General features: G+C 42.1%; 1 protein-coding gene across 5 annotated transcripts in view; it reads left to right on the top strand.

The window, feature by feature from the left end:
• NBEA (neurobeachin) overlaps positions 1-19,720 on the top strand; it is a 561,077-nt gene that overhangs the window by 112,289 nt on the left and 429,068 nt on the right. For all 5 annotated transcript variants that reach the window (XM_075265948.1, XM_075265946.1, XM_075265944.1 and 2 more), the window contains exon 2: positions 18,526-18,757. In XM_075265948.1, coding sequence (XP_075122049.1) covers positions 18,526-18,757 — 232 coding nt within the window. The remainder of the gene's footprint in view (positions 1-18,525; positions 18,758-19,720) is intronic.

Raw genomic sequence — 19,720 nt, 5'->3', positions numbered from 1 at the left:
AAGTGTGTTATGCCTCCTGTTATTTTGTCTAAAAGTGTATGAATAAATGGACAACAGGGTGTTACCATTGTGCTTGTCAAAGCAGTGTGGCTGTAGTGTTGATACTGGCAGCACTGATTGGACAATGTCAGACTGTCGAGGCACACCCCTAACTGGTAACGCCCAGTTGTCAATTTATCTATACGTTACTAGGAAGAATAACAGAGGAACAGCACAACAGTTATAAGGAAAGGTGCTACAAAAAAAGTGAACACGTTCTCGTAGATGTATATAGGGGAAGTAACCTTATACATGGTCTGCTATGAAGCATCAGGATGGGGTGTATGATAGGATGGTGTCCTATCAGATTTGCTACCTCTTGGCCACCAATTTACTATATTTCAAATGAATCATAAAGGGAATGTGTCATCTATCTGTCTATCTATCTCCTATCTATCTATCTATCTATCTATCTATCTATCTATCTATCTCTCTCTATCTCTCTCTCTCTCTGTCTGTCTGTCTGTCTGTCTGTCTACCTACCTATCCATCTATCTATCTCACATCGCTTAGCTTTTCTTCCATACTCTGTGAGCAGGACCTACTGCATTGTAACTCTGATCCTGTGTCTCTCGACTATCTGAAAAGTGTAAGGTGATAATGCTGCAGCAGAGATAACAATGGCCGTACACGCAGGCTATGAGCTTTGCTTTCAGATTTTACATCCAGGCTTGAGTTCATTCTAATCTCTTCTGTATAGAGTGACTTCAGATGCTGGACAGCTCCCGACTTGTCTTCTACCATTTGCTTTCACTGTGATGAAGGTTTCAGCTCCATAACATGACATTTCACTTTTACGGTATGATCAGATGCTGTTGATTTTTGGTGCAGGTTTCTCACTGAACATCTGCAACAGATTACAGTATAATACAAATAATTGTCGTCTTACAAAACTGCATTTACATCCATGTATTTGGGGGCATGATGGAGATTTTTAAATTTTCATCCAAATTTCTGGGTGTGGGGTGTCCCATAGTCTTTAAATGGAGTAACACTACTCATGCTAGCACAGGCTAAGGGAGTTTTCCCATCTTTCTCTCTCAGCAGCTTTCCCTGCTGTCTCTCTTCTAACTTCCTGTATTCTTCAGCAAGCTGGTGGGCTGGATTTTTGTGTTTGATGGACCGGACCTCACTAGATATAGGCATTGCCTTTATCATGAGAGATCATATATTATGATTATTAGAAATCTATAATAATGCAGATCAACAACGGGATGAGAATGATAGCAAACTTGTGTACACAGAAATAAAGTCTTCATGGTGGTGTGGGCCCAGATAAATAAGGAAGGGGAATTACTTATATGTATGGATGGGGCAAGGCTGACTGTTGTGAGGATAAGTTGTATAGGTGGGTGAGCTTTTGCACCAGGGCCCGGGAGCCTTTAGTTACCCCCTTACATGGGGGGAGCACCACTCCATTTAACCTCTCTGTGGTCCTGCATTGAGGAAGACTCCCTAATAGAAGACCCCATATGCTTGCTATCCAGCTAACAGTGGCTATGTACATGGGGTTAAAGAGAAACTTTACTTTAAAACATTTTCCTTTAGTATTCCAGTCCTGTGGGGTCTCAGACAGGCGAGGGAGGATTTATGATCATCTTACACAATATTGTACATGGTCCATGTTCTTGGAACATCCTCTTAGTGTTAAGCAGATGGCAGGCTTTTGTCAAGTGGGTTTTTGTACATCATTCTTTGCCACTAATCTCTAATGAAAGGGCTTGTAATGAGCAGAAGATCTCCGCCAGGCCAATCCTAATATGACACGCGTGACTTTCTGAAGATATTGAGAATTAATTGGGAATAAAAGATTTTTACTTTTTCATTTTAATAGATATGTTTCTTACATTCTGTGCTGTCATTTTATGGAAGTTCAGCTGTGAATAACCTCACACTGCCGGCATCATTGATGTATAATTAACACTGGCCGTCACAGCGAGCACCACTCGTAATGTGTGTCCTTCAGTGTAGATTTTGTGTAGGTTTGCTTTTTTACTTTGGTGATAATTACTAGTCCGTGTTATCATAGTGTTACTTACATTACATCTTATGTCCATAGGCTGTCAGGTCATTATCAGCTGCCAGGCCCTGGATGTGGATGTGCCGAGCCCTGATCTCATTTAATAAGATTCTACAGGCTAAAAACTGAAATATGACTTATTTATTGCACCAATGTTATATATTTACTGAATGTTTCTTGGTGGAAGGAATATAAATTCTGCAAAAAGTTAAAACTTCTTGTTAGTCAACAAGTATATAGCTATAGGGGGTTTAGAGGTAAGAGCTGCATGGCAGGAGCTCTACCATATTATATGGTGGAAGTTTTATATAGCACACATGAAAGAGGGAGAGGCCTCTGTTTTTTGGGAACCAAGAGTCCTGACCACCCTGTTAAAGTTTATGGGTATGTAGATAGCATACCTTTTCACAGACCTGTACTGACATGTGCGTGTTTCCTAACCTACATGTATCTAAATACATGCATGTACGGGCCGCAAACAGATGATATCCGTGTACTGTCAGTGACTTCCATGAACCCTTACGTTAATGAGCCTGAAACGCAAACTGCACAGGGATAGGACCTACCATGAGTTTTGCTGCTGGGCTTACGGCACCCTACGCAGACCTGGGCTAATACACGGGCGCGTGTATGGGCCTGTAAGAAAATAATGGGTTCTTGCGGTACCCATTAAAAGCACAGCCAGAACACTGACAAACCACACAGTTGGGGGCTTGGGTTGCGTTCAGTAAAATAATCCTAAACTTGTCTGTACTCCGTCAGGGTTGCACATGTGTCCACTTTGGCACTTCATTTCTGTCTATACAGAGTAGCTTTCACCAGTTTTTCACATTAGTTGAAAAACTGAAGTTTTTTTCAGCATTTCCTAGCAAACACCAGTGAATACAAACTAGACACGGATGGTGTCATGGTGGTCTACACTTTTTTTTGTTGACGGTCCAATTGACTTAACTGTGCAAGTCTAGTGCGAAACGTAGACCAAGGTAGTGTCTGGTGCAATTATTGGCTTTACTGTGTTCACATAACATCGAATGTAAATGGGGCCCCAACATCTCTAGAAGTTGGACTTCAATACCAGACACAACCCAGGTTGTTGTAAGGATGACTTTAAAACCTGTATGAAGTGTCAGACCTAGGGCTCTGTGACCGCTGGAGTTAGTTTGCCTTAAGGGTACGGTTTTTCAAGGATTTTCTGCTTTTGCTTTTTTTGTAGAATTCACATTGTCCAGTAATCGCTGAAATCCACTTATCTGGCACTACGCTGCAGTTTTTCTGTGTATAGAAAAGTTTTCGCAGTCTTTTTTTGTGTGTTTGTTCCTTTCTGAGCTGCATGCTTGACTATTGAAGAGAACTGCGGGGGACCAAGCAGAGACTTGAGGATTATGGAAGACAATCGCCAGCCGCCAGGCTGCCAGCAAGATTACAAGAAAGTTTTGGCCAACGGAGCACAAAGGCGATTGACTGTTACTTCTTATTTTTCAGTTGCAGAAAGCGCTAGGAGATTAGTGGGGGTCCCTTATGTAACCGTGTCCCTCTGTATCTGTATACTGGAGGTCGGTGTGTTACTTGAAAAGTATGTTAATTTTAGTGCAAGTTTTTATTGATATGATGAGGACTGATGGCGGTAGTGTGATATACACAGGGATTGAACCATAGCTCTTTCTGCCTGCTCTAGGATAATCCATTGGATGCTGTATTCCAGGATCAGGGTAGTGATGATTTGTTCAAGGGATAGGCCAGGGCTCTCCCACCACCAGTCTGCAGACCAGGACCGGGCTATTGTTTTTTTTTCCATGGGGTGGCGGGCTGACCTCAGTCTTAGCTGGATACTTTGCACCAGACCATGTTGCTATGGTAACGTGTAAACTATCAGGTAGCGCGGCATCCTGTAGCTGCTAAGGGTGCCACACTACCCGATACTTTACACCAAGGGTGCCCAATAAGTGGATCGCGATCTACCGGTCGATCACAAAGGACATAGGGGTCAATCGCAGATGCAGTCAGGGATCCCCGGTGTCTGCTTGTTCACAGTCGACTCTCAGCCTGCTCTGTGAACAAGCACTCCGGATACTTGCAGGCCGGGCAGCAGCAGCTTCGGGGGATGACGCGCTCCCCGCTCTTAGGGATGAATGGAGCTGGGGTGCTGCTTGTTCACAGCGCAGGCTGAGAGTCATCTCCGGACACTGGCAGGCGGGGCTGCCGCAGCCCCAGCCTGCCGGTGTCCAGAGATAACTCTCAGCCTGAGCTGTGAACAAGCAGACACCGGGGATCCCTGGGCAGCCACAGAACGCCGCTTTCTCCTGCTCTCACGCTCCGCCCGACCCCGCCCACAGGCTCGCCCCAGCCCCACCCACAAGAAGTGGGTAGTAGATGTTTTGCTTTGGTCAGTTTATAAAGTAGCTCACATGCTGAAAAAGTGTGAGCACCCCTGCTTTACACGTTACCTTAGCAATGTGGTCTAGCGTGAAGTATCCAGTGTCTGTTTCTAGAGATTCGCTGTGTCCGCTCAGATGCTTATGTCACACCTGCCTGCCCCGCAGAACATCCCGGCGGAGAGCCTTCCTATCCACACAGTGGAGCCCCTGGATGCCCAAAGCCCTGCCCCCACCCTACCGGGCCATGGAAAAATGGTCTTGCTTGAAGCCGCTCCCTGGTGCAAAAAAGATTGGGGACCACTTGGATAGGCTATCAGTATCAGACTGGTACGACCCTACTCTTGTATATAAACTGTGATAAGCTGTCTGAAAGGTCACGGAAATGTAGTAGCCTCTTTAGGATCTTTGCACATTGACCGTTCCAGTCCAGAAATACATATCAGACTCATTTCACAGACTGTACTATATCCAGAGACCTGGACTTGCCTTTAGGTACAGTAAGGAAAGGGGGATAGGAGTAACAGAAAAAAAGAAGTATATTTCTTTAATAAAATAAAGACCAAGATAATGACACGTTGTACTCAAGTACACAAACCTATATGTAAGTTTGTATACATTGTCTGAAATTTACAGCAAAATCTATGATAGATTCACATGTGACAAAAATCCACGGCCAATCGATAGTAAAGTTGGACTTTCGAATGAGATCTGAGCTGCCATAGTGCAAACAGTCCACTGCACAGTGTACGGAGCCATCTGTTTCTAGCTCTGTACACAATGTATAAAACAGTTGGTTGGAAGCTGTGAAATTTTGGACCAATTTTGGAGTGACAGGTAGAAAATGCTTGTTCCTCCCCATTCTTTTCCGTTACCTATGCCAGTTCCCATTCAAAAGGGGATGTAGAATACCCCTTTTCTCGTGATTGGTGTCGGTCTCATGGATCTGTAAATTACCCCCTCTGTTTTTTTTTTTTTTTTTATAGGATGAAAACATTTATCACTAGAATACCTCTTTTATTTCTGGTTTTCTATAGAACCCAACTTTCCTATACGTTGATCTCAGTGTAAACTGTGTAATACTTCATTTCTCCTCTGGAGGCACTGCAGGGCAATTGAAGACTTGCTGCACAGATTACTACTGATTGCTGGGATCAGTTAATTTTTGGACATCTCATGTAATAATACTGGATTGCCCAAAGTAGTTAACCCATTGACCCCTTTTCCCTCTAGTTTATAAATCGACTATAGACTTTATGTAGCGTTCACCTTGTGGTGCATGGTTACCTGCAGATACGTGTCTCTTGTTAGACCGATGACTTCTCCAGTCTTCAAAAAGAAATTTCATCTGTGAGAGGGATTATGGTGTTTTTCACAGTATTATCAGTGATATGTTTTGCTGAAAGTGAAGCACAGCGTCCAATTGAACACAATGTTCCTTTCTCCTTGTCGGCCTTTCCCACAAGCTGGGCATATTTATCTTTCTCTCCCACAGTCAGGTGTGCAATAACATATCCTGACGTTCTCCGCTCTGTCCCCGACGCTATCATCTGTAGCCCATACTTGTGTGATTGGAACTTGCTTATGTGTGAGTTATTTTTTAGACACGACCAGCTCTGGTGTGACCTTGAACAAAAATGACTGCAAAAACCTCCAGGCAATGTATTTTTCTGTAGTTGTGAAATTTTAGGACTAAGCATGCTTCAATAAACTGGATGTAAGTAGACATGGTGGAAACAAAGCAGACAGACCTTCAAGAGAAGCAATGACTGGGTCTCGCCCTACGAAACAATTCCCAACTTTTATTAGGGCACTTCTAAAACAGGTTCAGCTATACCTCAGTCTTCTTTCCAGCTGCCTCTTTGCAATGAAATAACCCTTTTATGTGGCAAACAAGTTAGGCCTCTGAGCATGCGTTTCCATTCGGGGGTCCGCTTGGGGACCACCCAAACGGAAACCTAATTCACATAAAAAACACGGTTACCTTAGGAAACCCATGGAAGCCATAGACTATAATGGGATTTGTGTGGTTTCCGCTCGGTTTCTGCATGAAAACAGCAGAGAGAAAGGTACTGATTGCAAGACTTTTTTCTCTGTATTTTTCATGCATAGAGGGGAACGAAATAACTCAAATGCAGATGTGAATCGGGCCTCAAGCTTGCAAGTGTTCTGGATCTTTCCCCTAAGCCTGCCACATCCTATGACAGCACTATTAAAGGGGTTGACCAAGGCTAACAATTCATGAACTTTCCTTAGGATAGGTCATTCATTTGAGATTGATTGGGGTATGACACCCGGACCTCACAAAACCATGAGCTGTTTTTAGCATAGCGTTCAGAGTCGAAAGCAAGCAGCTCTGTACACTGTATAGTAGCTGACCTTTGTAAGTACGGCTCACCAACCATTCATTTTAATGGGAACTGAGCTGTAATAACACAATGACAGGTGCCATTCATTTGACATGGTGGAGGTCCAACACCTGATCAAACAAATGACCTATCATAAAGATAAGACATTAATTGTCAGGGTTTTCTTTTTTTTTAATCTTACATACCCTTAGGTATTTGGTGTTTGTTCCTGGTGCATGCATAGCACTCTAAAAACCTTATAGGAGTACTGTGCATGCACCAGGCTGGAGACAAATGCAGATGGTCTTTATAATAGCCCTGTCACTCATAGCAAGTGGGAGGTGGTGGGTAAGTTTAGGTGGAAAAATTGGGCAAGACCACATGGCACTTGCAAGCTAATTTACTTACCATAAAAAGGGCTTTGTCCATAATGACTCAGCAGGTTAAAAAACAATGGGATGTTTACAAGTGCCCCACTGCATGCTGGGAGTCATTTGTAGGGACAAAAATCGACTAATACAATTCATTGTAGCTCGGGAATTGGCTTTTTTGGTATCTTGTAAAGCCTTTTGCCAAGGGGTTTTCCTCACTCTTCTCTTGGGGTTACTCTGCTTTACGATGTAACCCCGAAGACTGGAAAAAAAGGAATGATTGTGTCGATGCCTCTCAGAAGACATTCATGAGCTTTTTCAAAGGCATATTTCCATCAGGGCATTGGAGTAGGAGTCGAGGCCAATTTTGCATATTTACTGACTCAGGATCTTTATCATTTCTGACTGACCATGGTGGTCAGCCAGTTATCATGGAGTCCTTGGCGTTTGGAAAAATAGGGGAGTCTGAGTCTGTAGTCTGGCCTGCTTACCTCACTGCCCTGATTCCCATCTCATGGAATGATATCACGCCGTGAGGGTATCCCACTGCTATATCATTGGTGGGATCCATCCTATGAGACCTCCTCCAATTCTGAGAGTAATGGTGTCCCCATACAGAGCTGCATTCACATGAATAGGGCCGGCTGCAGCTTCCTCGACATCCGGGTGGCCACGAATTGTGCTGAGAATATCGTAGCAATATGTTAAGACTAGAGAGGAATATCCTTAAAAAACAAGGCCCCATAATTTTGTAGAGTCATTGGTACTTTGTTTTGCTACTGTTGTTATGTACATACAGTATATGTTAGTGATTCATGTTATTAGACTATCTTACTCCATTTGTAAATCGTGGACTAGAACGTGTTGTCATGGTTACAGTAATTAAGTAAATATTTGTTGCTTTGTGATGTCATACAATTAAATTAAAGTGTTTGTATGAGTTTTTTTATTTGGTATATTTACTCATTTTTTAATTAAGCTTTACCTTTTTATCTCTTTTAATTGGATTTTTATTAATTTATTTTCATATATACATATAAGACTTTCCCAAGCTGCAACCAAAACGTATCCCATCAGGCATCCTAGGCAGACAACACTGGGGTATGTCAATGGAGTATTGGCTCTCTACCCAGGTATAGTATAGATTTATGGATAGAGACTGCGTCATGGGGAATCTCTAAGACCCGATCCAAGAATGCCCTTTTGGTTTTTATCTTGTACACTGCAATAGTTGAGGACTCCTACCTGTGTCATACTATTGTGCTGGTTGTCCTCACGGGGTTAATCGGCAAAACCGCTTTTGGAAAAAATTGAAACAACAATCTGTTTCTTTTAGGTTATTACAGAATCAACGACAACAATGATAAGAATATTTAACATGTAATAAAAAAAAATCCAATAATAAATCTTAATATGCCATCTGTTCATTCCATGGCCTTCATAAAAAGCCGCTTCCTGCTCCCCTCACCATCTATTCACTGAGACATCACAATGATTCTTTACAGGATAATAATGGCCCATACTTCTCAATTGATGGGGGTCTTACTCTGAGCACTACTGTTGGATGGATGATTGAATGGGCTGCAGCCCTCAGTTTTTACCTGGTCTCTAATGGTGGTAGTGGACTTGCAGCTTCGTGTCCCTTCAAGTCAACTTGACAAATTGGCACTTCCGCTTTTAAGTAGACTGAGTAGTGCTGCCACACTGTATAATGCCCCGTTAATGCCCCCACACAGTTAAATGTAAATTAATTAAAAAACTCACCACACCTGGAGCTGTCCATGAGTCCACTCTGCAGCACTTTTAGGGTGTCCCTATCACAGTCGGCACCCCAAGTCCCCTTGTTACACACAAAGACTAACTGACATACTCCTCTTCTGAAAGGCTCCACCCGCCTCTCACAAAGAATATGACTACAAACTCCTTCCTTGACACTCAGGTGACTCCCCCTCCCCATTGATGGCTACACTTTTTTTTTTTTTTTTATGTAGATTGTGAGCCCCAAGTAGATATCACAATGTATATTTTTTTTCCCTATCAGTATGTCTTTGGAGTATGGGATGGAAATCCACGCAAACACAGAGAGAACATACCGTGTTTTTGTCCTCGGCGGGATTCGAACCGAGGACTCCAGCGCTGCAAGGCTAACCACTGAGCCACCGTGTGGCATCCTGATGGCTACACCTTTTGTCCTTTTCAGCAGTACAGTCATTTGCCTTGATAAATTGTGCCACACAAAGTGCAGAAACTCATACATGTACTACACTGTCTACCAATAAGTATTAGGACACCTGCGGTAGAATAGAAAAACATTTATTCATATCCAATAGTTGGTAGAACCAGCAGATGCTTCTTTACGGATGGGATTGGTACACAATACTCCCGGATGCCTGGTGAAACTCCTGGTGTATGTGAGCCATCGGTTGGGTGCGGTTTCTCTGGCCAGCACTCGTCGGTCTCTATCTCCCAGTTTCGGGGTTCTGCCAACTCGGGGCACATTCTGACAATCACCGTTCACTTCTCACTTCATAATCACGTAGGCCACTGTCGCTTTTGGGTAATTCAGTTAGCTTGCTATGTCCCTTAAGGATCGCCCATGCCTGTGGTACCCGACAATTACTCCTTTCTCGGACAACTCTGCACTTCGTAGCATCTTGCACAGACTAATGCCAATGCTGTTTCCTATTTATTGGCGGAAAGAGTGACGTACATCACGACCGCAGATATCTGAATTTGCATGGGTGTCCAAATACTTATTGGTAGACAGTGTATATGCAGTACCACAGTGGCCTTTTATACAAAGAGCCTGCTCGTTCTGTAGAGTACCGAGATACATGACTACTGGCATATATGACCGATGATGGCAGGCCAGACATTGTCAGACCTACTTCTAACAACTCCATACTTTCATGTACTGTGAATAGAGGGCCTGATGGCTCTCAGGACAGCGGGACAGCACCGGAAATCTGTGACTATCCCACTGAAGCCAAGACTTTTGGGATACAATATCTGTGCAGTGATGTTGCCAGCTAGGTACAATCTAACCCTTATGTGGAGGGGACAGCTAAAAACTGATACATTAAATAACAAAGACCATTGTTTCTTTATCTCTATCCCAAACCTTCTAGTTTGGTTGATTTTTCCATTGATATTCGTCTTCCCCAGCAGCAATGACAGCTCTTCCGTTATCACCTCATTTCTGTCTTAAACCTTCAAGGCTGTGCTGTTTTTCTTTGTCTCCTTCTGTATTGTCATCAGAATTATACATCAGCAAAACTTATTCATGATTTTGACATCCAAGTCCTTGATTTTCTGAAGACTCCTCAGGGAAATTTCACCTTGTATTACCGGGAAAAAGGTGAATGAGATTGAAAGACTGCACAGACTAGACGGTGGATGGTCAGTTATGCAAGCCTTGAATTTGGTTAAAGGGGAATTTTACGAAACTATGGGGTGGTTGTAAAGGGCCCCTTCACACGGCGTAAGCGCACCGCTCATTTAGACCCGTACACGCGAGCGCTTCAAAACACATCCCATTCAATTCAATGGGAGCGCGCAGAAAGCACGCACGCTCCCATTGAAGTGTATGGGATGTGTTTTGAAGCGCTCGCGTGTACGGGTCTAGATGAGCCACACGCTTACGTTGTGTGAAGGGGCTACAAACAAAGCAAGACAAAAGTCATACTCTCCTATCCCCGGCACTCCATTGCGTAGTCCCAGTCCTCCCTTGCTGAGATTCTTGAGGCTGGAAGCGGAGAGACTCGCTTGACTTCTCTGGTTATAAACCAGTAACTTATCTGAGTGACGTCTCCAATACCTCTCTGGTGAGGCCAATGATAGGCTTACCTGACCTGCAAGGGTCCAGCAGCTCCTGACATTGGAGGGACTGACTGGGATCGTACAGCCAGAATAGAGGATTATGCCTTGTTTTTGCTTTGTTTTACACAAAACCCTGACTGGCCCTTAAGTTTTCTATAATTTCTGGACAACCCCTTTAAGGTCTCCAAATTCTCATCAAAGAAATGAGTAACAATATCATGACCTGCTACCAAAATGCTTGACGTTCTTTAATCTTCAACAGCCCCTATTAGATTGATACGTTAAGGCTGGGGCCCCACAAGGCAAAAAAATACGCGCAACGGACATGCTGTGATTTCCAAAACTGTTGCGGAAACGCCAGAGGTTTCTCTTTAGGTATAATGAAAGCGTAAAGTCTGCAGAGAAAACCTCTTTCTGTGAAAAGTGCTGCAGGAAAAAAAAAACACAGTGTTGTGTGTTGCCAGCCCAATTTTCCTGCATCAATTTTTTGCTGTGGCTCGCTACGTGCGACCTTAGCCTAAGGTTGTTTTCAGCCCCATTAATCAGATACTCATCCCCTGTCCTGTAGATAGGGAGTAACTGTCCATAGTGGCACAACACCTTTAAAAAAGTAGAAACATTAATTAGTCAACAAGGATTTCATAAGCTGCCGTACAAGATTTTGAAGCGTAGAAGAAAGTGTTTCAGATGTAAAGATTATGTCGTGGTTCACACTTCGTATATGGAATTTCTCAATACCTACATGAATATTGCAATCTGATTTAGAAAGGTTTTAGACTAGTATTTCCACACACAGCCTTTTATCCTTCAAACATTAAATGTCACTTGTCACTCCCAGCAATGTGCTATATATTCTTACCACCTGCTTGACCACTCGGTCCAGAATACCAGCATCTCCTCTGTTTCTGCTCCTGTATAGTAGTAATGTCCATTCTGTCATTAGAAGAGATTTCTTTACAGTTTCTCATCATTGAAAAAATATTACTTTGTTGTAATAGGATATAATTTCATTTTAGAGTTCATGAAACATTCCTATCAGCAGCTTCTAGAAGTTCAGCATTATCATTTGTACAATTTTATTGTAAGATTAGTTAGATTTCCTGTATTTTTTTTGTTTGAATTACTGTAACAACCAAAAGGTCGTTAGATCTGAAATATAAACAAAGTTTACTTATTTACATCAACAAAATGCACACACACACATATATATATATATATATATATATATATATATATATATATATAGTAAGACTCCCCCATGTGACATATGTGTGGTCCAGTGCGGGTCTTGAATAGGCCTCAGCCCCAGGTGTGGATCTTCTCGGTAATGGCTGCCTGCACTTCAGGACAGATCCTGGGAGCAACAGGAGGTGCCTGGGTCTGTCCTGAAATACTGAGAGTCTGATCAGACCATATTGTGTGATTTTGTTGGTAGTAAGCCACACATAAAGTTAGCTTTTTACTGTTTAGTTAGTGCTCGGACGAGCAGGGTTTTGTTTGCCAATTTTGCCTGAAGTTAATGCTGTATTTTATTTTGCTCATTTTGTACCTGAAGGGGAGGTTTATTTATTTTGCTGTTTTTCCAAATAAACCTGTTTTGCACCAGACATCGTATCCCTGTCTATGACTAGTTGGGGCCACACCGTTGCTGCTACTGAGATATCTTCTCCACTATATATATATATATATATATATATATATATATATATATATATACTGTCTGATACTGTATAAGCATACAATGGTATTTATGCCCACTGTGCACCATTTTAGGGGAGGGGGGGGGCCTAAAAAATGATTTACGACCTCATTCTGCGGAGTGGTGTACTCTTATTTTGAAGTATAGCTGTGTTAGAACTCTCTCTCTCTCTCTCTCTCTCGGTGTAGCAAAGTGTGTCTTTTCCAGCAGCCACCTCCTCTCCTTTCCCCTCTCCATAGACATCTTTGTAATAGGCAACAGAGCCTGATAAAGGAAGAAAGAAACATACTTCTTTAAGATTTATTACAAAGTTTTTTATATTCATCTGAAATATTCATTTATGAAAAGTTGGAGGTAAACTTTAAATCTTACTAAGTTCATTCATTAGAGGATTAGATCCACATAGGATCTTATGGGCTCAAAGTCATGATCTAGCAGGAATAGGTTACATACAAGGAGCAGAAATTTTAGCACTTGATGTAAACTCTTTAATTGATGTAACAAGGAGACCTCCGCTATTCACATACCGGGGTGAGATCTCATAAAGTAGCCTTGACCCTGACGACAATGAAATTCCTGTTTTGCCCAGAGTTTCGCATCATTGCCATAATCCTTTCTTAACCTGTTTTAGCGCCCCTGAAAAGCGATGATCAAACCCAGTTTTCTAACCTAGCGTGAAAGTGGCAGTTATTGGAAATGTAATTGATTTTGACAAATGACAAAGTAGAAAGCAATTAAGTGTCTTGAAGTGACCCCATTCTCTGTCTGCGGAGCCCTGCCATTTGATCCTGTCAGCTTGTCCTCCGTAATTCCAAGGCTAATTGTGTTTATTCCTGTGACATTTCACCAATCATTACAGAACGGAGAAAAATCATGTTTATATCTCCGGCTCAAACAGAGACGGGCCAAGAAATGCCTCCCGTTTTTCCTCTTGTGTAAATATATAACTCCCTACCTCACTTAGAGGACTTTTAATGCACACTTTGTAATTAAACCGTGTCCGCCTCGGGCGCTTACAGATGCCTTCCTTTCCTAGCAAAGTTAATGGGCTGTTTATCACAATAGGTTTTTAAACTTCCCCATGAATAATAGAAATAAATCTCAGCCGTGAACTCTGGACTGTCTGTCTTTGTCATTTATTTTTAATAGGTGCCTCCACTTGGCTGTTACTATCGTGCGCCTTAGTTTAGACTTAGCAGTGTGTGTGCTGCAGCGGCTCTAGGGAGCTCATATTGACATGTAAACTCACAATCTTGCGGTCCGTGGAGTACCTCCGAGTCTCCGTGATAATTACTATGATAATAGTAAATGTATGCTACACACTTCCTTCCTGGCGCATATGTTGTGTTACAGTCTGCTGCTCCGGTGTGATCTATGTAATAAGAAACAGCGAGATATTTGGGTAAACACCTGTGTGCGTGCACTTTGTAGCACACCAGAGAGGGCCATGGGAAAATGCAAAGCTTTAAGAGTAGCGGAAACAGAGACCGGCAGAAATTTTAGTCCTTTGGTTATATTTCTTCAGTCTGTGTTTATCTCCTTTTGACACTGGTTTAATATCTAAGGCGTGCTTGGAAAATATCTGACATAAAATGGAAACTTGTCAATAGGGCCATATATGAATACATTACAATTGCCCTGGGTCCTCCATTTTACTCCTATATAAGTATAAGCTGCCCAATACGTGTCCAGCTGTCACCAAAAAAGAGGAAGATGAGACGCACAGACTATCAAACCCCCCACCCCCCAGAGACTATTAAACCCCCACCGACCACCCGAACACCACTAAGTGCCCCCCCATCACCTGTTTACCCCATACCCACCGATACCCGCACGCCCCAAACAAGAACGACGAGACCCTAAGGACACTCAAACCCCAAATCACAGACCCTGTACCCCCCCCTCCACCACCCCCAACCCCCAATCCCCTTTTCTGCTTTGGCAACACCAAATGTTTTATTCTTTGGTAATGCTAATAAAGCTCAGATCAGACCAGAATGGAGACTGCTGTGGACCGATCTTAGACTCCGCCTCCTCCGGCAGAACCAGCGTTGATTGGCCGAATGCTGTACTCTGTATGGCATTCGGCCAATCAACGCTGGTCAATGCATTCCTATGGGAAAAAGTCAGCTACCGCATATTGCAAGCTGACAGTGATCCCAACATAATACAGTGACTTGGGCATGTTAGATGCCCCCAGACATGCTTCCCCTGCTGTCCCAGTTGCATTCCAGGGTGTTGGCATCATTTCCTGGGGTGTCATAGTGGACTTGGTGACCCTCCTGAGTCGAATATTGGTTTCCCCCTAAACAAGTATTTATTCCCCATAAACTATAATGGGGTTCGAACATTTGTCCATGTGTAACCACTGTTTTAGCTGTTGGCCGTCCATTCTTTAGGTTCACACAGTATATGAACTGTTCACACACAAGCTGTATACATTAGTAATGATACGTTTGCGACACTTATGTCAATTTTGTCAAGTTTTCTAATTGTTGCTCCAAAAACAATGCATAATTTTAGCTTCCTTGTGTAAGGACTCTGCAGGCTTATACATTAGCTTTATAGTATTATCGCTCCCATCTCATCACTATAGTTATCCTAATCTTATGACTTACAGTACAATCATCTTCATGGGCTTATCCTGACAAGGTCACTGTCATACATAGACCTCTATACAGTTAATCCATGTTCAGAGCCCCCTGACCAAACAATTGTATTGATATTTTAGGAGCTGGTTTTTATGTGGTGATCTATAGATTAGGAAAACAGAGAATTGTACATGCTATGGTGTTTGTGCCTTATTTAGCAAAAATTAGGGTCTCCTTTAATTCTATGACTGCATTAGATTTTGGGCTAGTCGATTTGGCCAAAAATAACATTTCAAGTTTATGGGGGATTCTCGATGTTTAACTTCAGTTTTAATGTTGTTGCTTAAAGATAACCTTTCACCACCTTCACCAACTCCAACTCTCTGTATCCCTCAATAGGCCCGCTGCACTGATTCTGCAGTTGGAATTTCTTCTCTATTCCCAAAACATTATTGGTGTTCAGTACAATTATGCTTAGGTCATGTAAGCGTTCGTAGTCTTTTCATTGCAACCCAGGACCGCTCACTTGACAGTACAAATTACAACTCTGCTGGAAACTGACAGCAGTAATTGCTCAGGAAAGGTGAGGGCTAGAGAGAAAATTCCAACTGTGCCAGAATCGGTGGGGTGGCACCTATGGATGCAAAGAGATGGATTTGGTGGAGTTGGTGAAATGCTGTTTTCTATTTAACGGCAGTAGGCGTGACGTACATCATGACCGCAGATATCTTCATTTGCATGGGTGTCCAAATACTTATTGGTAGACAGTGTACTTTCTGCAGGTTTCCTCATCCATAACATATAAGAAACTGTTGATCATAGTTTACAGCAAAAGGAGAGAGATTCTGGTGAAAATCCGTATTCTTTATTAATATGATTAATTGCACAGCCTTAATTAGTTGGTTAGTTACATCCAGAAACCCAGTTGTTGTGACTCAGGAGGTGCGTACTGCCTACTAGAGACCACATTTGTAGAGTCTGTAGACCAAACCGGCTTGACTCCCACATAAATGGCTGACAGCCATGGTCAATCCTCTAATTCATTAAATAGCCTGTGATTGAATTTCTAGGCAAATAAATATGTAATAAACTATACATCTAATTAATATTAATAATTGTATAACATAATTAAACATAAGAATTTTATGAATTTTTGAAGCCGGAGTTGGTAACCTTTTTCGGACTTCAACTCCGCAGCCCTGCTAGAGACTGATTCGCCATTCTAGGTATTTCCATATTGCATGCCATTATTCTTCCTAGGGCTATATTATCCCAAAGTTGGCTCAGGGTTTATATATCATTTATCCTGTTGCAGTTCTAGCTCACTAGTGAGGAGATCGGCTAGGTCACGCCATCTTTCCTTGCTTGTGCGATGTACAGTACAATACAAGGTTAATTGGTTGGTTGGATGCATCTCCCTCTGCAATTATCATGTACAATCGCTTCCTTGTAAGGCTTTAGGAGAATTAATTGTGTACACAAATGAGATTTCTTCTTTGAACAATCCAGGAATGACCTTGTGTCTTCAGCTTGGCTTTCTTGATTCCATTTATTTAGATAGTGGAAGGGACTCTAAAAGCAGCTCCACCTGTAGTCCGGAACGCATTGTATGCAACCAGCTGCTGCTCGATTGTGGGAACGTTGGCCATATGACCAGACTGTATATGCAGAGATGACCGGATCTTTCATTATCACACATTTACAATAGATTATACCACTGGCACTGCCAAGGTAAAAATGGCGGCTAGTTTACTTACAGATGTATGAGGCCAACATTCATGGTCAGTGCCATAATATGCGATCTATAGGTTTCAGAGCACTCTTTGGACCATGCAATCCTTAACTCACAGCTTTACTGTGTAGAATCCATATAAAGGATGAGCAGGCTTGTTCTTCTTGATATTTTGTCTTTGGCATAGACAAAAATTGACAAAATGTTTTTGGAGCACATAAGTGGGAATAAAAGACGGATTGTGGCCTGTGGACTGTTGGCTGATTTGACAAGGATTTTGGCAGTGAACCTAAAAGGTGGCCATGCACCTCCAAAAGCTGTCGCCAACCAGGGCTGTGGAGTCAGAGTAACAACCAAGTTTGGTAGGAGTCGGAAACTCTGGCTTTAAAATGACATTATTTCTAATTATAGTTATGCAATTATAACTAATGAGATGTGAAGTTAGTTACATATTTACTTTCATAGAAATATAATCACTTTTTTTTTTTTTAATGAATTGGGATAGGCTCGCACTACCTTTAATTTAATGTCTGTTGCTCTCATCCACTACGGGTTGAGAGCAACAGAGATTAAATGACAGATGGAGCATCTACTTTTCTGGCGGAAAAGTAAACAAACCTGACAGAGATCAGCGTCCGCCATGTTGTTTACCTTAGAGCCAATAGGAATGGATGCAGACAGAGGAGACTCAGTCTGTGTCCGTTTAATCTGGTATAATTAATGTCCATTGCTGTCATCCTTTAACAGGTGACTGCAATGGACATTAATAACTGTATAGTGAACTGTATAGTGAACACAGACTTAGAATATCTTTACTGTGTTTTCTGATCAGGCTGTCAACCATTTATGAAACAGCTACAGTCTAGCTGTGAGATAATAGAGGAGTCAGAGTCGTTGGTTTGGCCTACTGACTCCACAGGCCTGCATTTAACCATCAGATATTCTTCCTGACTCCCTATTGCACATGCTTGGTCAGGACAGCTGAGTATGTATGAGCTTTCGATGGGGAGACCTCCAGACATCTCTAGGATAAGGAAGTGAAACTCAGTTTGCTCAATCCTTCTTCCTTTTCGTAGCATCATCTCAGGGAATTTTTGGGGTCCATCCAAAATCAGAATGCATAGCAAACTTTTTTCTTTAATGTGAATGATGGACAGCTAATATGTTCCATACTTTAAACATAATGATTACCATACATGTCTGACTAGTCCTCTTACCTGTCACCTGCCTTGGAGAGATGATATGGGAGCCTGTAGAAGATATAGAAGATGTTCAGAGTGTTGTCGTCTATCTGCTCATTAATAAATAGCTTTGAATGTTCCTTTGCGGTATAACTAATTGCTGTTTGTATTTTTTGCATATGGCGTGTTTGTTTATGTCGAGTCTTGTTCACTAATGCATCTAATTACATGACATTGTTTCATTATAATTAGATTTTTGGCATGTGGTTTGTCTTATAATTCTTCCTCTAGACGTAGTGTGCAAACGAATGCTGCAGGACATTAATATTTACTATTCTTCTTTCCATTTCCAGCTGGTCGGCGGAGAATTTGATCTGGAGATGAATTTTATCATTCAGGATGCAGAAAGCATAACCTGTATGTCGGAGCTGCTAGAGCACTGTGATGTAACGTGCCAGGCCGAAATCTGGAGCATGTTCACAGCTATTCTACGGAAGAGTGTCCGTAACCTGCAGACCAGCACTGAAGTTGGCCTCATTGAGCAAGTTCTACTGAAGATGAGCTCTGTAGATGACATGATTGCAGGTATTGTACTTGGCTTTCTCAGTTTAGTGTATTGTCTTAGGGCCCCTTCACACGGAGTTTACGCTCGTGTATTCTGTCTACGCTACGCTCATTTTGTTCATTTTACACGTGTAAAAATACACGTGTAAAATGTAGTTAGCCATTGTGTTCAATGGCTTTTTCGTATAATTCGCATCTTCGTAGACGCACGCGCAAAAAGACGCGCGTTATACGAAAAAGCCATTGAACCCAATGGCTAACTACATTTTACATGTGTATCTTTACACGTGTAATGAGCGGAGCGTACACTCCGTGTGAAGGGGCCCTTAGGATGTTAAAGGGTTTTTTTTGGGACTGAACTATTGATGACATCTGCTTCTCCGTAAAATAGATCATCAGTATGGGATTGCTGGGGATTCGGCACCTGGGACCTGCAGCATATAGGGGCTGTGCTTGGTATTGCAGCTTAGTGCTATTCACTTGAACATGATGTCATTGGCACAAGGAAGAAGGCACAGCACTCGTGAGTGTTGTGCCCTCTTCAAACAGCGGACTGGAGGGGGGGTCTTGGGTTTTGGAACTCCAATGATCGCAAAATTGTCCCATTGGGTCATGGGTACGTCATAGATGTTGCTCACCCCTGAGGACCCCCTCCCAGAATGGAAGGCTTCCCTATGAGAATGGACTCCAGTGGACATGGAGGTTCTTGTATATATTCATTGAGTTGGTCTTTGTGTAAACTTTTATATTTCCTGTAAGTGTTCTTTATAGGTTAAGTGTCTCTCTGGCCATGGCTTGTGGATAGTATTGTATACCATAACGACTTATTCAATATATATATATATATATATATATATATATATATATATATATACAATTCTAAAATTATTTTTAATAGATTTTTATTTATTTTATAAATTAATGCAGTTTTGATGCTATATTAATGTATTATGGAAGAGTTAATTTGTTGTACAGGATTTCATT

This window comes from Leptodactylus fuscus, chromosome 2 (genome assembly GCF_031893055.1).
Source record: "Leptodactylus fuscus isolate aLepFus1 chromosome 2, aLepFus1.hap2, whole genome shotgun sequence".
In the NCBI taxonomy this organism is placed as follows: domain Eukaryota; kingdom Metazoa; phylum Chordata; class Amphibia; order Anura; family Leptodactylidae; genus Leptodactylus; species Leptodactylus fuscus.
The sequence above is the reverse complement of the archived record's forward strand: the minus strand, read 5'-3'. Positions and strand labels throughout refer to the sequence as shown.